General features: G+C 45.6%; 1 protein-coding gene and 1 long non-coding RNA gene across 2 annotated transcripts; both read right to left on the bottom strand.

Annotated features, from left to right (window-relative positions):
* Positions 1-7,784: 7,784 nt before the first annotated feature.
* On the bottom strand, positions 7,785-11,778 carry Sp (serine protease). Its single transcript, NM_001043438.1, has 5 exons — positions 11,549-11,778; positions 9,225-9,492; positions 9,043-9,132; positions 8,705-8,901; positions 7,785-7,943 (listed from the first exon to the last, which is right to left on the bottom strand). The coding sequence occupies exons 1-5, from the start codon at positions 11,741-11,743 to the stop codon at positions 7,839-7,841; spliced, it is 855 nt and encodes a 284-aa protein (NP_001036903.1). The 5' UTR covers positions 11,744-11,778; the 3' UTR covers positions 7,785-7,838.
* A 3,709-nt stretch (positions 11,779-15,487) lies between these two features.
* On the bottom strand, positions 15,488-19,087 carry LOC134200535 (uncharacterized). The gene is made up of 2 exons (XR_009975496.1): positions 16,060-19,087; positions 15,488-15,821 (listed from the first exon to the last, which is right to left on the bottom strand). It is a non-coding gene; the product is annotated as an uncharacterized LOC134200535 (long non-coding RNA).
* Positions 19,088-19,886: the final 799 nt, after the last annotated feature.

Raw genomic sequence — 19,886 nt, 5'->3', positions numbered from 1 at the left:
CAGATGATCCTACGATACTCATATACATCACGGCTATTGAGTGAACATGGTGATAAATAGAGTTTTTTTGTTCTTGCCAATAAAGTATAGGATCATACTTTAGGTGCACAACTGCCTGTGATAAATAGTGTTTAAACTCTTCGTTTAAGCCTTGACTTTCCAGTGCAAGTGTATTATTACATGTAGAGAGTTGCTTTGTTGGCTAGATGGCGTTAGCAGTTCTGTTTGTTCAAAAACATAACAAACGATCGGTGTGCTTGTGCGAGTTCTTTAACGTTCTCGATAGCGTAAAAGTTAACTCAAATTTGTATGCAGTTGGAACAACGCCGGTGTTATTATATCTTGTGAGCAGTGTTGCCAACTCAGTATCAGGTTTATGGGCTAAATCGAACCACAAAAAGTAGCCCTTTTTAGCCAAAAAATTTAAAATAAGGGCTAAATTGCTAAATAATTAATAAAACTTAATAGAAATAGTTGACTTTTAGTATAATTTATTACCTACTATGTACAAATATTGTATAAATATATTATTTAACAACAAAAATTAACAATATTGTATATCAGTATCAGCCTCAGTATCAGTATCGAATTTAGAGGTAGTTCTAATTTTGTAACCAGTTAGTTCACTTTAAAGTACATACATATTATTTAATTGAAACAGGACGCGGCCGGCGCTGCTTCACTTAACCGACTATTCAGTTTTAGTTCATTTCAGTTTGATAGATGACATAAATTAATAAGTTGATTCCGATAAAATAGTAACACGAACCCACAGGATAAGGCAATGGACAATTACGCAAATCTACACGATGTATGGATTTCATTTAGGTATATCAACTGCACGTGCGCTGGTGTCTTGTTTCGCACGTGCGTATTGGTGCGTATTGGGACGTACTGGTACGTATTGGTGCGTATTGGGACATACTGGTACGTATTGGTGCGCATTGGTGCGTATTCTCTTAGGAAACGCGATCCCCGACATGGCATGGCAAATTTCATGAAATTGGTCATGAATTGGAAGTTTACGTTTTGCTTCATTGTCTTTTTATATAAAGTAATTTTGCATTTGTTGTATACTTCATACAACTGAATTAGTTTTATAGAGGTTTTATTATCGAAACACGAGAACGTGTGGCTTGCTATTGTGACGTCCAAATGACGCGTGACAACTTCTTTGACTCGCGACTAAATACTTCGAAAGGATCGCCGCGCGCGATCCTGGCTCGCGAGGTACGCGTACAGCGAATGTATACGCGTAGCAACACGTCCGTCCGGATTGTGCGTTGCAGGGTACGCGTGACCAAGCTACGCGTACCCTGCAACGCACAATCTGTACGAGGCTTAACATTTTTCTTACTGGAGAGCACTAAACATCGTCTATACAACTAAATAAAAAAAAGACAAAAATCGTTTGACGAACAGACGAGAAAGGGATGATGGTATGTTTTGTCTTTGCCTCTTTATGTCTGCAGAGTGCACAGATACTCGTATGATAGAGCTAGTTCAAACAGATTGCAGACGAAGTAAAGCTGAATGCGCCAGCAACGCGGCCATTACAATCCCGAGGGCCGAGGATCGATCAATATCTTATATGTTGAAGCAAGTCATGAGGTCACGTGATTATTTCATCACATGTCGTGTTTCCGCGCTGGCCGGCCGATGTAATCTCTAATACTTATAATTACATGATTGATGTCTGTATCGATGACGATAAGTGATCGCATTAAGATATCCTGCGCGTTCATTAGTATCATTAGGCATTGCGCACTATAAGTGTGCCCACCAGATGTCATGTGAGGCGCGGCTGAGAGACTCGTGCTCGCCGATGGTCGACTGTCGCTCCGCCATCAAACAATCCTAAGGCCTAGCGTCCGACAGTTACAATTACTTTTTTTAAGACGAAGTTCTTTGTAGTATCGTTTGACGCTCGGTTGCCGGTGAGTCGGCACGGTGCTTTTAGGTACCACAAGTCACCGTCCTTGTCGAACCCGTCGCTTGCGACGAAGGGCTCGGCGAGTGAATTAACCCAGAGACACAGCCCACTGAGTTTCTCGCCGGATCTTCTCAGTGGGTCGAGTTTCCGATCCGGTGGTAGATTCTGCGAAGCACTGCTCTTGCTAGGGTCAGTGTTAGCAGCGCTCCCGGTTTGAGCCCCGTGAGCTCACCTACATGTCAAGAAATATCTGAAATAGCCTCTCAAGGCTATCAGCATAGGTAGGTTAAAAAAAAACCAGCATGACGAACGCGTTAAGTTTTGCCTTGCGTTGCTTAACGGACACAGAAATGAAGGGATTTTGAGCTCTATTGTCACTTGCCATGAAAAATGTATTCTTTTTCATAATCTTAAGTGATCGCCGTGTTGGTTAGGCCCAGATTATTGATCTATGTAGTGCCCAAAACGAAAACTTGCCCCTAATAAGTCATGGTCTTTGTTTGGTAATCTAGTGCCGGTATAATTGATCACAGCTTCTTACCAAATGTGGCTAGCATTATTGCGGACGCGCACTGTGAGGAACTGGACTCAATGTTTGAGAAGCTCGCAAACCTCCGGCCAGCCTTGGTTGATCGCTCGGAGGATCTTATCATCATTGCTGATTATTTTTATGAGACAGTTAACGACCTTAAAGAGAGATATGTACCATCTCGCGTGACTGGCTCTGATCATTACCCAGTCTGGTATTCAGCTGCTCTTAAAAAAGCTATCAAAGAAAAATATAAATATAAACTTAAATATTCAAACTATGGAAATAAATCTGATCTAAACTCTTTTAATGTGCTTCGGGACAGGGTTAGAGTACTGGAAACTAATTGTAACAATGATTATATTGACTCTCTTGAAATTTCAATAGGAAATGATCCTAAAAAGTTCTGGTCTTACGTTAAATCAAAGTCTAACTGTAATTCAAAGCCAGGATCTGTCTCGTATAACAATGTGATCTCAAGTTCGGCTGAGGGAGTCTGCAGTGCATTTTCTAACTATTTCCAATCTACTTTTCTTGACTGTGATATCTCTGTTAATCTGACACCTAGAGTAGCCGATGAGCATTTCACCGCAACTTCTCACTTAAACAACATCTACTTGGACCAAGCCGAAATACATAAGTTAATTCTTAATCTTGATCTATCTAAATCAGCTGGTCCAGACCAGTTGCCTGCCAGATTTATCGTTGGTTGCTCTGATGGCATAGTTTTGCCAATATACCTTCTTTTTAAGCGTTCTTTACATGAGTGCACTGTTCCAGCAATATGGAAATCGGCCTTTATTACCCCAGTACATAAGAAAGGCTCTAAGTTCGAGGTTACCAATTACAGACCAATTTCCAAACTTTGTATTATTTCAAAAATATTTGAACGTGTTATTTATACTCAAGTATACGCGGCATTGCAAAATGTATTTAATTCAACTCAGCATGGATTTATAAAAAATAAATCGACTGTTTCTAATTTAGTTATCTTAAATGATTATCATACTGATGCCATGCATAGTGGTAAACAGGTTGATGTAATTTATACAGATTATAGCAAAGCGTTTGACAAAATTAACCATTCTATTCTGATTTCAAAGCTACAGAACGTAGGAATCTGTGGCGACTTATTACGATGGTTTATATCATGAGAAGAGGTCGCAAGCAGTCGTGATCAACAATTATATTTCTGCTTGGGTACCTATTCCCAGTGGCGTGCCTCAGGGTTCGTTACTGGGGCCCTTGCTTTTTATTATTTTCATTAACGACATCACTAAGTGCTTTCAATTCTCACGCCTTCTCTGCTTCACTGATGACATGAGCATTTTTATGAAGGTTGCTTCCATCAATGATGCCAAGTTAATGCAATCTGATTTAGATCGTCTTTGTCATTATTGTTTACTAAACAAACTTGATCTTAATCCAACTAAATGTCATGTTGTTACTTACACTCGAAAAATCAACCAAATAGCCTACAAGTATAAACTAAATGAACATGAACTAATTAAACTTAATAGTACACGTGACTTAGGTATTGTTCATGACAGCAAAATCACATTCGATGAACACGTTAACTCTATAGTGACTAAAGCCTCTAAAATGCTTGGATTTGTTATGCGTAACTCTCAACATTTTCGTAAAGCTAAAACTATAAAAATACTATACTGTACTTTTGTTCGCAGTAACTTAGAATACGCTTCACAAGTTTGAAATCCTCGATATAATATCTATATAGAACGAATTGAAAGAATTCAGCGTAAATTTATAAAGTACCTTTGTTTTAAATTAAATATTGTCTATAACTCTAATAATTATGATAACCTTTGTAAAAAACATAATCTACTTCCTCTCTACTTGCGGCGTGAGGTTTCTGACATTATATATTATTTAAAGATCGTTAAAGGTTTGGTGAATTGCCCGGAGCTCTTATCCAAAGTTGACTTCAATGCACAGAGAATATCTTTAAGGCATCGAAATCTAATTTCTTTGCCACTAGCTTCCACTAACTATAAACAAAACTCATTCTTTTTACGTGTTGGTGGTGGTGACCTCAACAGACTTGGCAGGTTCTTAGATATTCACCCATTTTATTCCTCTATCACAGGACTTAGACGTCAGCTTAGTGCCCGATTTTTCGTGGGCGATGAGGGGGCAGAGGGTGCGGGGCCATGTGCCGGTGATGTGTAGCACAACAGTTTTTTATTAATTTGTGACATTTATACATAAGTGTACATTTAAATTAGTCTGGTGTTTTCCTCCATGCCTTATGTTGTTTCATGCTTGCTGATTGTTTTTATTTTTTTTTGTTTCTATGCTTTTGTTTCTCTAGTGTTTTTAATTATTTTATATTGGTGAGAACCTTTAATTGGCTTTTTGTTTCTATTATTTATTATATTATTACACTTTGTTAGTTGGCTGTTGGTTCTCCTTGTATTAAATAAATAAATAAATAAATAAAAAATCAGATCCTGATCCTGATGATTACAGGAACATTCGGGAAGTCTACCCGTTTCGAACCATAAAAAGATAAAAAGAATTATGAGTTTCAAGCATTCTCGAGAAATCGGTGAATATACATAGATAAAAAATTGTGGTCGAATTGATAACCTCCTCTTTTGAAGTCGATTAAAACGCGTGATTTTGGTACCTTAAATAGCTCCTTAACGTTCTAAATTATTGTTCAAGAATATTTTCACCTTCTACGTAAAGGAAGTCAAGGGTAAAAGCTAGTTTTTTTTATAATATGTAGGCGCAACCTTACTATTTCGTTAATTAAGATTAATTAAAGTTACGTTATGTACGTAAGTTACGCATGTAAGCAATTATTTAAGAGAGTTCAACTGCGGAAGCCTCACCTTCCGGCTCACACAAATGCTTACCGGCCACGGATGCTTCAACCGATACTTGCACAAAATTGCCGAAAGGGAACCGATGGCGTAATGGTGGCACCATTGCGCAGACCGCGACGTGGATGATACAGCGGAACGTACATTGGCGCGTTGCTCTGGATTCGAAGAGCAGCGCGCCGCCCTCGTCGCGGTCATGGCCGCCTGCCGCGCGTCGTGGTTACCATGCTCGGATACGAAGCATCCTGGAAGGCGATGCTCGACTTCTGCGAGTCTACCATATCGTAGAAGGAGGCCTCGTTCCACCGCCTTGGGAGAGCTCTTCCGCTTCGCTTCTCCGCATTGATCTGTCGCTGTCGAGCCGGGGGACGGAGGAGACAGTACGAGCGTACGTTCCGACCCTGGTAGGAGGCGGCTTCCCCCCGGTGAAGGTCATGGGGCGATCTGAAGGGGATGAGGCGCTACCAGCGCTCTAGCGCGCTGCTAAGGAGAGTGTCGGGATACTTCGGGTCGACATGTCGAGCGGTAGGCAGCGGCTTGGCTCTGCCCCTGGCATTGCTGAAGTCCATGGGCGACGGTAACCACTCACCATCAGATGGGCCGTATGTTCGTCTGCCTACAAGGGCAATAAAAAAATATATATATATATATCCAATATCGGAGTCATTTGGAAGGCAAAGCCAAGTTGCCGTCCAAAATGCTGGGAGTCCTCAAAAGAGCGAAGCGGTACTTCAGGCCTGGACAAAGACTTTTGCTTTATAAAGCACAAGTCCGACCTCGCGTGGAGTATACCAGCTACTTCCATTTGACTCCATACAGAAGAGGGTCGTTCGGATTATTGATAATCCCATTCTCACGGATCGTTTGGAGCTTCTGGGTCTGCGGAGGGACTTCGGTTCCCTCTATCTTTTGTACCGTATGTTCCATGGGGAGTACTCTGAGGAATTGCTTGAGATGATATCGTCATCTCGTTTTTACCATCGCACCGCACGCCACCGGAGTAGAGTTCATCCATACTACCTGGAGCCACTGCGTTCATCCACATTGCGTTTTCAGAGATATTTTTTGCCACGTACCAACTGGCTCTGGAATGATCTCCGCTCCACGGTGTTTCTCAAGTGCTATGTCATATCTTTCTTCAAACGAGGCTTGTAGAAAGTACTTAACGATAGGTAGCGGCTTGGCTCTGCCCCTGGCATTGCTGAAATGCACGGGCGAAGGTAACCACTCACCATCAGGTGGGCTGTATGATCGTCTGCCTACAAGGACAAAAAAAAGGAGAGTCACAAATAGCGTGAAAAGAGCAATCGGTTGGCACCGAAGGCTAAATCCCAGGAGTGAACAGTGAACACCGTCAGGGCCGAGGGCCTATACCACCATGGCAGCATTTTCTTGCGAACCGTTGTGACAGACAGGTCGCGACTGGACACCTGCTTAGAAGTCCTGTTTTGAAGTCGTCGTGGCCTAAAGGATAAGACGTCCGGTGCATTCGTGTTGAGTGATACACCGGTGTTCGAATCTCAGGCGGGTCCCAATTTTTTTGTGAAATACGTACTCAACAAATGTTCACGATTGACTTCCACGGTGAAGGAATAAGATCGTGTAATAAAAATTAAACTTTAAAAAAAATTAAAGAGTTGAAATAAAAAATCCGTTACCCTCGGACAGTAATCCAGGAAATGGCGAATCGATATTAAGCCTGCACATTCGTACTAAAGGGGGAAATCAACGGGAATTTCCTCCAACATTAGGCGAAGGAATCTTACACCCCGATCTCTCGCACGCCTGGGTCTCGAATCCATCACAAGACACCTGAAGTCAACGTCGAAACGGTACCCCCTACTTCAATAAGGAGCTGCGTCATGAAAATCGCCTTATCGTGGTCACCGCTGATTACTCCTCCACCCCGGCTCACGCAGGAGCCAGTCACCGTCGATACCCTAGACACGTCCTTACGGATCCATCCGATCCATTAACATTGTCATTAGACGCCTGCACTTTTAGCATTAAGAACAGGCCTAAGGACCGCGATACCTGCACTCGTCAAACTCGCCAAAAAGTTCGACACGCGGCCTAACCCATGCATCAATCAGCCCGTTGAGCTTCTCGCCGCGTCTTCTTAGCGGTAGTAGATGCATGAAGCAGCTGCCCTTGAGCTGTTAAGTCTCACCCTCGCTTGTAGGTCATTCGAGGTGCTCATTTCGGTAAAGTTACTCGACTAACAGGACCGAGACGGTACCTAGGCGATCGAAGATCTTGAACTCACTCAATAGAACTAGCAAACATACCTGCTGCTAAGGAACTTCCTACAAATTTAAGTTAACATTCACGCTATCGAGTAGCCCGATCGAGAAAACAAAAGGAATACACTCCGAGCACACTACCGTGAATCCACACTGTTTAATTTTTTATTGAGTACTTATTCAAGTTTCCCAAAGAGGATGAGATTGAGGAATACGAAAATAAAGAAAGGTTTTTTTGTAAATGAAATTATTTTATTATTAATGAGTCATTCGCCAGTCGTCATTTAAATTCTAGCCCGGATCCAGGAGTTAAAAGATGTGACTCTGGCGAAGGCGGCGGGGAAGCCTCTCTGGCAGCCTTGGGCTGATCCGAACGATGTGATACCGATCTGGAAAGTACAAGAAACAAATGGTAAATGTAGTGAGTCATAAAAGCCTATCCTAATAAATAAACATATAAACAAACAGAGAATCTATAGGTCAGTCCGACAGAAGCACCCGCCGCCTGCGGACGTGCTCATCGACCACTCAATCGCCCGGCCATTGTTCGCCTGGTTTTTTGTTATCCCGGCTTTTGTTCGTGGCACATCTGCCGACAAAGTGTTTTCCTAGAAGTGTTTGTTCTGTTTTGGTTTCTTTTTGTTGTTTCCTTTTTTTTGTTATTCTTTCTTTTTTCCTGCAGTAATTGTGTGTGTTCGCGAGCGCGTGCTCCGCCGTGTCCTCGTTGCAGCCACTGCAGTGGTGGCACTTCGGCGTCGAGGCGGCCGACACCGGGCGACGAGGTGCAGGTAGCGGCCGAAACAGCCGTGTCCCGTGAGCGCCTGCGTCGCTCGGCAAAGATTTCGACGTGCAACCTAACCCATGCATCAGCCCGCTGAGTTTCTCGCCGGATCTTCTCAGCGGGTCACGATTCCGATCCGGTAGTAGATTCATTCGCGAAGCAATTGCTCTTGAGTTGTTAGGTCTCCTTCGGAGGCGCTTGGGCAGTTGTTAGCAAATCCCACCCCTCCTCGCTGAGCCTGACTCGCCCGCCTGTCTTGGTGATACTGCAAAGGCCTTCGAGCCACCAGTAATCTTTCAATCATAGAAAAAAAAGAATCTATAGGCAACCAGTTAAAGCAGTAAAGTTAAAAACAAGTAGTGTACTGACCAGCTGACGGCCTCCGCCGCTGCCGATGGTGAGAGGGCCGCCGGAGTCTCCCCTGCAGGTGCTGCGACCGTTAGAGCCGTCAACACAGAGGGTGGAGCCAATGATCAGAGTGTTTCCAAAAGTCCGGGCGCAGACGGCGTTAGTAATGACCTGAAGGCTGACTTGGCGTTTTTGTTGGTTGTTGGCTCCCGAAGCAGCTGGAATGGCCAATCAATTTTATCCTGTTAGTCGCGGTATCAAAGCAGAATACAAAAGGAGAGCATTCAGTATTTGTTTATTCCATTTAATTTTGTAATATCCTAATATTACCTGTAACAGTAGAATTGATAAATACTAACCATCGGAAGTTCTGCCGAAGCCGGCAGCCCAGGCCCAAGTACCAGCAAAGTTGTTGCTTCCACTGGCTAGGTTGATGCGCTGAATGTTGTCTGTAATGAGGTGAAGAGACAGAATCACATTACAGGTGTAGGAACTCTAAAATAATCAATAATTTAAACAAAGCATAAATAATGGTACTGACTGTTGAAGCCAACATGGTTGTGGTTGATGACGGCGACGTCATTGTGGAGGTTGTTCATGTTGTAGCTGCCGTGCATATGGACACTGGAGGTGGTGACCCTGGTGCCTCCGGAGAAGATGTTAGCTGTGCCAAAAGCGAGGGTGAACTGACGAGCCTGGGCATCCCTGGACCTCCAGCAGTGAGCAGCGGTCACAGAGCGGGTGTTGGTCAGTAAGGAAGCTCCGCAGATTGAAGTTCTGCCATTCGTGAGTGCGATCACAAGTCCAGCCTATGATATGAAAAAATAAGAAAAATCAAGTATTTTGATGCGAAATAACGTTGTACATTGTACAGCAGGTCAAACGCAACCGACAAAATTTCTCTGCCACCTGGATAGACTATAAAAAGGCATTTGACTCGGTCCCCCATACATGGCTGAAGAGGGTCCTCAGGCTGTATAAGATAGACGATACAGTTCGAGACTTCCTCGGTGCCTGTATGGGGCAATGGAGTACAATGTTAAGTCTATCCCGTGTGCGGCTGTCGGCTGTGGAAGACCGAATAAAGGTGAATCGGGGTATATTTAGGGTGATTGTCTGAGTCCATTGTGGTTTTGCCTGGCCCTGAATCCTCTCAGTTCATTACTGGAGGCTTCGAGGACAGGCTTTCAGTTCTGAAGGGGGGGCTTGAAGGTGTCCCACTTGATCTACATGGATGACCTCAAGTTGTACGCTCCTCATGCTGCCGGCCTCAGGCGACTGCTTGACATCACTTGTGATTTCAGTAGTCGCATTAGGATGAAGCTGGGAGTCGACAAGTGTGCGGTTCTCCATGTAGAGAGAGGGAGAATAGTCTCATCGGATCGTTTGCCCGTATCCGATGGGATAAGCCTTCGGGTACTCTCCGAGGGAGAAACACACCGGTACCTGGGCATGTCGCAAAATATAGGTATTGACGTGGCGGTCGTCAAACAGGCTGCATGCGACGTGTTTTATGAACGTCTGACAAAAGTGTGTAAGAGCCTTTTGTCGGGCGTGAATAAGACAAGGGCGTTTAACGGCTGGGTGATGCCCGTCCTGTTGTATACCTTCGGCATGCTCAGGTGGACTCAGACCGAACTGGACGCCCTGGTTAGAAAAGTCCGCTCAATTATGACCCTCCATAGGATGCTCCACCCGAAGTCCTCGGTAATGAGATTGTACATTCTGCGGAAGTGTGGTGGCCGGGGTCTACTTAGCGCCAAGGTCATGCGTAGCAGTGGGGTATGCAGTCTCAGGGAATATTTCCTATCGAGGGCTGACAGTGTGATGCACAGAGAGGTCATGTAATGCGACAAAGGACTGACCCCGCTAGGCCTGGCCAGAGACGAGTGGCAATCACCGGCGGTACTCAGTACCTCTGACCGTGAGGCCATATGGAAAGGGAAAGAACTGCACGGACGCTTCTTTCATGCACTGCATGAGCCCCAAGTGGACAAAGAAGCCTCCGTGCACTGGCTGCGATTCGGTGACCTCTTTGGGGAAACCGAGGGTTTTGTCTGTGCAATACAGGATCAGGTTATCAGGAAGAACAACTATAGGAAGCACATTATGCCGCCGACCGGGTGAATCCCTCAGACATGTCACCTCTGGTTGTTCTATGCTTGCTAACACTGAGTACTTACACAGACATAACCAAGCAGCCAGAATCCTCCACCAAGAACTCGCCCTTAAGTATGGCCTCATCGAACAGAGGCTACCGTATTATAAGTACCAGCCGCCGTACTCGACGCCGTACTCGCAAACGACCGCGCCAAGCTCTACTGGGACCGGCCCATCATCACGGACTATTTTTGCGAATAAGCCTGATATCGTGCTGATGGACCAGACGGAGTCTCGGGTATTTCTGGTGGATATCACCATCCCCTACGACGAGAACCTCGTGCGGGCCGAGGCAGATAAAAAGACCAAATATTTGGACCTGGCGCACGAGGTGACCGACACGTGGAGGATGGTATCTACATAAATAATCCCGGTAGTTGTATCGGTGAATGGTTTGATCCCTAAAAGCCTCTCAAAACATCTCGAAAGGCTTGGTCTCAACGAAAAGTCGGTGGTGGCTCAAATGCAAAAAGCAGTCTTGCTCGACAATGCCCGTATAGTTCATCGGTTTCTCTCCCAATAGTCCCTAATGCTCCGGCCGATTGTTGCCCACCTCGTCGGAGTATGTCCTGCCGTCTTCCCAGAAGAGGCAGTGTTTAATACACATAATAATTAAATGACTAATATGCTATATTTCTATTAAAATTTGAATGAAAGTTTGAAATCGGTAGGATTAGGGTGTATTGGATAGCAGTAGGTACTTACAAGATGGGGGTGAGCACCAGCGTTGGCGGCAGAACCACCCACAATCCTGGTACCGTCGAAGTCAGCGGCTTCCTCGGCGCGCTTAAGACTCTCGGCCCGGGGGATACCGATCTTGGTGTGGTAGTCAAGTTCGATAGCCTCTTCTGCCACGACCACGGCCGCCAACGCCATCAGTACTGCTGCGAAGACCTTCATGGCTACTACCAGTTACAGGTTCCCTCGAGTAGAATGTTGTCAGTCATCACTTCGGTGTCTTTTATAGTTGCAAAAATAGTATCTTATCTCAACAAAAGTATAATTTCAAAATTTAATTAATAAATTTGACATGTAAATAACGATAAAATTAAATTGCGAAAATAATCCCCATCATTCATAAAAATTAAATCATCATATATAGTAAATTGACGAGATCTTGTTTGTATGTCAACAATATACCAACGGGCGGACCCGGCGTGTCGTGTGAATTAGCCGCCTGATCTAAACATTTACGGTTCTTACCAAATGTTTGAAGGCTTATCCATGAGCCACTTGTTAAAGTATTGTTACGACGGTAAGGGTAACGCTATCTATCGCCGAATAGTCGAGGAAGTATCTAGAACGCTCGAGAAGTACAACGTCATCTATTGCCAGATAGCGGAAACACACAATACTAGACTTTTGTGGAATATTCTCGACGATTCTAAGGATTTAGTCTCGACTATAAAAGCGCTGCAGGGATGGCAGGCAGTCAGTTAGTAATCGGAGCTACTCGAAGCGAAACAGCGAACGGATCACCTGAGGCGAAGCGGAAGAAGCGAATCGAGATTTTTAAAGTGATTGTGAAGTGTTTTTTAGTTGTACTTTGGTGGAATTTTATTTATCCCGAACCCCAGCGCGTAACAATTTGGGGTCAGAAGTGGAATAAATAATGCCAGTTTTACCGAATCACACGGCGGTAGGCACAGAGGTCAGCGCCAGCAAGAGTTGGACCAAAGACGGTTTGAAGGTTCTACAACACCGACCGAAGAACACCTGGCTGAAGCTGCGGCAATGGAATCAACCGCGGGTACATCTAGTGTTTCCCCGGCAGTAGTAATTCCCTTTTTTTTTTCGGGCTGGGGGCCGAACCTCCTTCGAGGTCCCCGTGCCTAGAGGGTGCGCGGGGTATGTGGTACTTGATGATCTGCAAGGTGTTGGGAGCAGACCGCGGGCCCAAGGAATTTTAGGGCCCACCCATTAAACGACTCCCCTGCACTCTTCGCCCAAGCGTCCGTTCCCCTCCGAGGTCAGAACCCGGATGAGGTAGGGGAGTCACCGCGGTCAATACTACAACCAGACAGCGCGGCTCACCCCAAGGACGCCCGGCCGACGAAGCCTTCGAGGCGAATCGAAGGCTCTGAAACGTCGGCCGTCTCGGTACGGCAGCCCGTCAGGCCGCCCAGACGGTGCCGCTGGTGTCCCAGAATACTCCGCTGGAACAGAACCAGCCTGCCGGGTCGGGACGCGATACACCACCAACCGGTCGCTATTTCGTATCTCCTTGGCAGCGCGCTAGAGTGCTGGTAGCGCACCGCGCGGCCTCTACCCCCTCAGGTCGCCCCTTGACCTTCACCGGGGGGAAGCCGCCATCTACAGGGGCCGGGACGTACGGGTGTATTCCCTCCTCCGGCCCCCGGCTCGACGGCGATGAATCGGTGCGGAAAGGGAAGAGCTCTCACTCTCTCGTTCCGCCGCCTCCTTCTGCGATATGGTGGACCCGCAGAAGTCGAGCATCATCTTTCAGGACGCGTCGTTGCCGAGCATCGTAGCCACGACGCGCGGCAGCGAGAGGTCCTCTCCTATGACCGCGACGAGGGCGGCGCGTTGCTCGTCGAATCCAGAGCAACGCACCAGTGTGTGTTCCGCTGTGTCTTCCTCGTCGCGGTCTGCGCAATGGTGGCGCTGCACTGTCGGTTCCCTTCCAGCTATTTTGTGTAGATACCGGCCAAAACAACAACGGCGATCGCGCGCTGCGGACGTCGCAGCGTGGCGACGTTCTTGCGGGTCAGGGCCTGGCACCAAACGGGCGCGCCGTAAAGTGCCATAAACCGAACCACCCCCACGTATAGGCGGCGCGCTACCTCAGCGGGACCCCCGACGTCTGGAAGAAGCCGGCTCAGAGAGCCGGCCGTCGCCATCAGCCGAGGGCCCAACTTTTTGAAATGAGCCCGTCGCCAGGAGGAGCAGGCCCGTCGCCAGGAGGGGCAAGCCCGTCGCCAAGAGAAGCAGGCCCATCGTCAGGAGGAGGAGTTGGTTCGCAGGCTGAAGGAGTACACTCGGTGACAGGAAGAACAGATCGTCGGCCCCCACGTACAACGCGTCATATCAAAAATGGTGGTTTACAGGAGAGGGTTTTAAAGTTTCAAATTGATCTGTAATTAAATCTTAAAAGTAACTTCTGTCATTTAGTATTGATTTAAAGTATTCAATTTAGGCCGGTTCTAATGGTATAATAATTGTTTATAATTTCCTCGATTTTCCCGGAAAAGTAGTTATGTGACTGTGTCTACCACAACTATGAAATAGGATCATAAACGTATAAGTCTTATATGTCTGTTTGTATGTGGGAGATGTCAAAACATTTTTTTATGAAGAAACAAAATCAATGTGAAAGGAAAGGCTATTGCCACTATTTTTAAGTTCTTTACTTTCAAATAGATGAAATTTTACCCAAGTGTAAAAAACATCAACAATATAGACATAGCCTTTTTTTATTTTTTGAAAAATAAACACGGCTGTGCAAACTCGAGCAGAATTAGACTGAGCCTCAATTTTATCAATAGCATTTAATTTTCTGGCAATTTTTTTATTATTAATGTGATTATTATGGCTTAGTTTATCAGAATCAGATGGTCAAGTTTAATACACTTTATTGCACACCAAAATCCAATTTACATTCAAAAAACAGTCAAAAAGCAGATACATTTGTACAATAGGCAGTCTTATCGCTAAAAGCGATCTCTTCCAGACAACCGTTCAATTTACAGAAATTCTGGAAAATATAAAAATATAGCGTGATAAGTGTCGGATGGTTCTTCGCTAGCCTCTCATATCTTTTGAACACATAACCATTTCAGCGTCATATTTATCTATTGCAGATTGGATGAAGGTGTTGCTTATCGAAAGTGTATTTTTAAACATGGTCTTACACACGTTAACTGATTTAATTCGACTATCGGGTAATTTTCTAAAGGCACAAAAAACTTAAATAGTTGAGTTTTTCATGCCTTTACGTATTTACGTTGAATCTCTTAGAATCCTAAGTTCATTGTTTTTTCGTTATCTTTTTATATTCGAAGCAAAAAAAGTCCACTGAGAGTAATGATTAACTAACTTCCAAAATTTATTAAAGAGTTTCTCTCGTGTGAGCAAATCAAACTTTTCAAAGCATTTGAATCGACATATTTTTACCCATCTGTTCATTACCTGAGCGAGAAATGTGTTTTTTACCTAAATCGACAAGCAGTTTTCTTTTTACATCTAGCCAATTTGATTTATTAGTAGTTTTGTTCTTAACTAATGCCTTTTTTTACGCTTCTTTTTTTTTGAATGTTGAAGAGCCTGAAAATTCGCTAGATGCTAATGGGCTGGACCTAATAGAAGAACCAGAATCTGAAAAGACTGGAGCACTTCCACGAAACGAGTCGTAATCTGTAACAATATCTCCAAACGAAGTATATGGGCTTGGTACTGGTGTTACAATGAAAGCATCAGGTGTGGAAAGGTTTTCTGAACAAGATTCTTCATCAGCTTTGAAAGATGTAAAGATGTAAATGCACTTGGCTAGTAAAAGCTGAAGAAACGTTTAAATTATTGTTATTTTTCTCATTACAATCATGAAGCTTATCATTACAAATAACATCTATCGTGTCAGTTATATAATTGAAATCACTCTGAGATAGCAAATTACCAATTCATTATTATTATTATTATTAGTACTTTATTTCAGTTTTTTTTTTTTAAAATCATAACATTTTGTTAGTAGTAATTACTTATATCTATGTTAGTAACTTAAAAAATCTAACACATAACTATCATTATATACATTTTATACCATTACATTTTTTATTTTATTTTTTCTCCTTCCAAGTGCCTACTGCAAAGGCTATTGATCAGCAGTCCCTCGATCTTGCTCGATATGATTCTCAAAAGACTGTTGCCACTGTCACGAACTCGACGCAATAACGATGCACTTCTCTTCCGCATTATTGCAAAGAAGTCATCGGTGTGAGATGTCGCAAACATTGTGGATGCACTACAAAAGCGCGGCAGTGACAACATCATCCTAAACGCATTATTATATTGAACGCGTAGGGCATTGTAAGCTCTCCGCGTGTATGTGGTCCACAGACTATTGACGTAAAAATTCTGGCAATAAGCTTTAAAAATTGTAAGTTTGACATAGCTATCGCAACCAGTAAATCTGCGGGCCAGCATATTGCATCTTACTATCAACGCCCTACGCTCCCTATCTATATCACAATCATCCGTACCATCCTCTGTTACCCAGTGACCGAGGTACTTGAAGCGCTTGACTTGTGTAAGCGTTGCGCCCGCTAGCCAGATTGGAGGTACGTTCTCGTAAGTTTTGTTCTGCGCTTTGAACACTAGCAGTTCGCTCTTCTTGGCATTGTACCTCAGCCCGTGGGACTCAGCATAGTTCTCACAAATTTTTAAAAGTTTCCTGAGTGCACTCCTGAGTGATGGGCTCAGCAATACCATATCGTCTGCATAACTAATATTGTTAAAAGAAACTCCATCGATCATGCAGCCGACACCCGCACTACTGAGCTCATCGATGAGCTTATTCATGTATATGCTAAATAGCAAAGGTGAGGTTAGACCCCCCTGCCTCACACCACATTCTAAACGGTACGCATCAGAGTGCGCACCGGCCCATCTCACACTATTATTTTGATTGCCATACCAATACTGAAAAATTTTAATTAATTCAGGCGGCAGCTTTACTTCCCTAGCTAACTTATTCCATATTATTTAATTGAAACCGAGCGCGGCCGGCGCTGCTTAACTTAACCAACTAATAGGTTGGGGAAAAGTTTCTTCGCATTTTTTAAGAAAATTCACAACTTTTTTTAATATAGTTTATTTACATTTGAATGGCATCCATTTTATCCGTAATAGGGCGACCAGAGCGACGTGCATCTTTGACATCAAACTTTCCGGATTGAAAACGCTTAAACCAAATTTGTGCTACTCTCACAGACACTGACTGCACTAGGTCCATAAACATCGCAAATTTTTTTCGCGGCTTGCGTTGCAGTTTTACCTTTTTTGTAGTAAAATTTTAAAATGTATCGAATTTCTTCATTAGATTCGCTCATCTTGACAGCACGAAAAATAAATAAAAATCACACATTTTCCTAATTTGCATTTGGAATTATGTACTTTAAAATTTAAACTTTTAATGATACCAAAACCAGCCAGATACTAATAGTATAGCCAAAGAGATTTTATTACAAGTTCATACATACTATAATGCGGAAAGAGTTTTTCCCCAACCTATTATGTCGACGCAACGTTACTATTTAGTTAACTAAGATTAATTACGCATGTAAGCAATTGTTTAAGAGGGTATTCAAGAGAATTCATGACTAGGGTACCCCACTTTACTACTATAAATACGAGTTACTTTTGTTGCACAACACTAATATTGCATTGCCCAAAAAAAATAAAAAAACCAAAAAAGAAACGAATGCCCGCATTCGAGCTTTCCTGCTCTTCTTCGTCATCGTCCTCGTCTGCTGCGGGCGCTGGCGCTGAGGAGAAGCTCCCGCAAGGTGCGCCCCGTTCGATCGCAGCGGCCGCTGCTGCTGCGGACGTGAATGCGGAGGTCGAATGGTTCCGGGGCAGAATTGAGAGAATCTGTGATGGATCGACTCCCGAGCACCACGTGCTGATGCGTTCTGATGGTCGCCCGAGATCGCGAGACTCCGCAAGGAGTGCGTGAGGGCGCGCCGCCCTCGTCGCGATGATGCATTCGCGGAGACGGCGGCCCGGCTGCACGCTGACTGTCGCCAAAGGCAGGCGACGCTGCAGCTGGCCATCGGCGAGGCCAAGAAGTAGAGCATGAAGACTCTCCTGGAGTCGCTCGCCGCTGACTACAGTACTAAGGTGGCGCAGCGACCTTCGCTCTATGGGCAAAGGTCGCCCTGGCGAAGGAGTGATTCGAGTGCGGAGGCTCTAATCTCGGACGTCCGCGCTGGAGGCGTGGCCTCGTCGTTTGGCGGACTCGTCGGACGGCCTCCGTACCGTTGAGGTAATCCGCTTGGTTCTCGCGGACTGGGTGGGCCGTGACTGCGGATGCCTCACCTTCCGGCTCACACAAATGCTTACCGGCCACGGATGTTTCAGCCAATACTTGCACAAAATTGCCGGAAGGGAACCGATAGCGCAGTGCCATCATTGCGCAGACCGCGACGAGGATGACACAACGAAACGTACATTGGCGCGTTGCTCTGGATTCGAGAAGCTGCGCGCCGCCCTCGTCGTGGTCATAGTCGCCTGCTGCGCGTCATGCTTGGTAGCGAAGCGTCCTGGAAAGTGATGCTCGATTTCTGCGAGTCTATCATATCGTAGAAGGAGGCGGTGGAACGAGAGTGGGAGAGCTCTTCCGCTCCGTTTCTCCGCATTGATCCGTCGCTGTCGACCCGGGGGACAGAGGAGACAGTACGAGCGTACGTTCCGACCCCGGTAGGAGGCGGCTTCCCCCCGGTAAGGTCATGGGGCGACCTGAGGGGGATGAGGCTGCGCGGTGCGCTACCAGCGCTCTAACGCGCTGCTAAGGAGAGTATCGGGATACTTGGGGTCGACATTTCGAGAGATGTCCTATTTCAGAGTCGTTTGGAAGGCAAAGCCAAGTTGCCGTCCAAAATGCTGGGAGTCCTCAAAAGAGCGAAGCAGTACTTCAGGCCTGGACCACCTGGACAAAGACTTTTGCTTTATAAAGCACAAGTCCGACCTCGCGTGGAGTACTGCTCCCATCTCTGGGCCGGGGCTCCCAAATACCAGCTTCTTACATTTGACTCCATACAGAGGAGGGCCGTTCGGATTATCGATAATCCCATTCTCACGAATCGTTTGGGACTTCTGGGTCTGCGGAGGGACTTCGGTTCCCTCTATATTTTGTACCGTATGTTCCATGGGGAGTGCTCTGAGGAATTGTTTGAGATGATATCATTATCTCGTTTTTACCATCGCACCGCTTGCCACCGGAGTGGAGCCAGTCCAGCGGGGTATTCCGGAACAACAGCGGCACAGTCTATGCGGCCCGACGTGCTGGGCTCGAATTGAGGTTCGGTCGAGACTCACCCCAGTCACGTACCGAACAAGGCGGGCGGCCACCACCCGCTTCCTCGAGCAATTTTCCCGCCTCGTCCAACAACACGATGGGGCGATACCCCGCAAGCGAGTTTGCAGGGTGCCCGTCCTTCCTCAGCAGGACGAGTCTGCCCGTCTTTCACTGCTTCGGAAACCGCCCCGCCTCGAAGCAGGCTTCGAAGAGCCGCTCGAGCCGGTCCCCAAGGGCACCGAAGACTAAATCCTAGGATCGGCACTGAACACCGTCAGGGCCGAAGGCCTATACCACCACGGCCGCAATTTCTTGCGGAACTTTGTGGTATAGGCAGGTCGCGACCGAACACCTATTTAGAAGGCAGAGCCCGGTCCTAATACCTCACTTCGACAGGAACTAGCCATGAACCAAAGCGAAAATAAAACAAAAGCGGTCTTTGCGGCCTTGCATGGACACTAAACTCCAGTCATTGACAATATCATCCATCATTACTACTTGAGTTGAAATAAAAAATCCGTTACTCTCGTACAGTAATCCTGGAAATGGCGAATCGATATTAAGCCTGCACAGCCGTATTAAAGGGGGAAATCAACGGGAATTTCCTCCAACATTAGGCGTAAGAATAATACACTCCGATCTCTCGCACACTTTTGCCAATCAATGCCCCGGGCCAGGAAGGTCACGACGATATGGACCTCGAATCCATCACAAGACACCTGAAGTCAACGTCGGAACGATACTTCAATAAGGAGTTGCGTCATGAAAATCGCCTTATCGTGGTCGCTGCTGACTACTCCTCTACCCCGGCTCACGCAGGAGCCAGTCCCCGTCGATACCCTTACCCTTACACGTCCTTACGGATTAGCATTGTCATTAGACGCCTGCACCTTTAGCATTAGGAACAGGCCCAAGGACCGCGATACCTGCACTCGTCGAACTCGCCAGAGTGTTCGACGTGCGGCCTAACCCATACATCAATCAGCCCGTCGAGCTTCTCGCCGCGTCTTC

The sequence above is a fragment of the Bombyx mori genome, chromosome 18, assembly GCF_030269925.1.
Source record: "Bombyx mori chromosome 18, ASM3026992v2".
Taxonomy (NCBI): Eukaryota; Metazoa; Arthropoda; class Insecta; order Lepidoptera; family Bombycidae; genus Bombyx; species Bombyx mori.
Note: the sequence above shows the minus strand (reverse complement) of the source record. Positions and strands in the feature narration are given on the sequence as shown.

Bases quoted from the DNA above. Each gene is read 5' to 3' on its own strand.
- Sp (NM_001043438.1), bottom strand. From the start codon at position 11,743: ATGAAGGTCTTCGCAGCAGTACTGATGGCGTTGGCGGCCGTGGTCGTG. The intron at 9,493-11,548 runs GTAAGTACCTAC...TTCATATCATAG, and splicing joins CTGGTGCTCACCCCCATCTT to GCTGGACTTGTGATCGCACT. The intron at 7,944-8,704 runs GTCAGTACACTA...TGTACTTTCCAG, and splicing joins GCGGCGGAGGCCGTCAGCTG to ATCGGTATCACATCGTTCGG.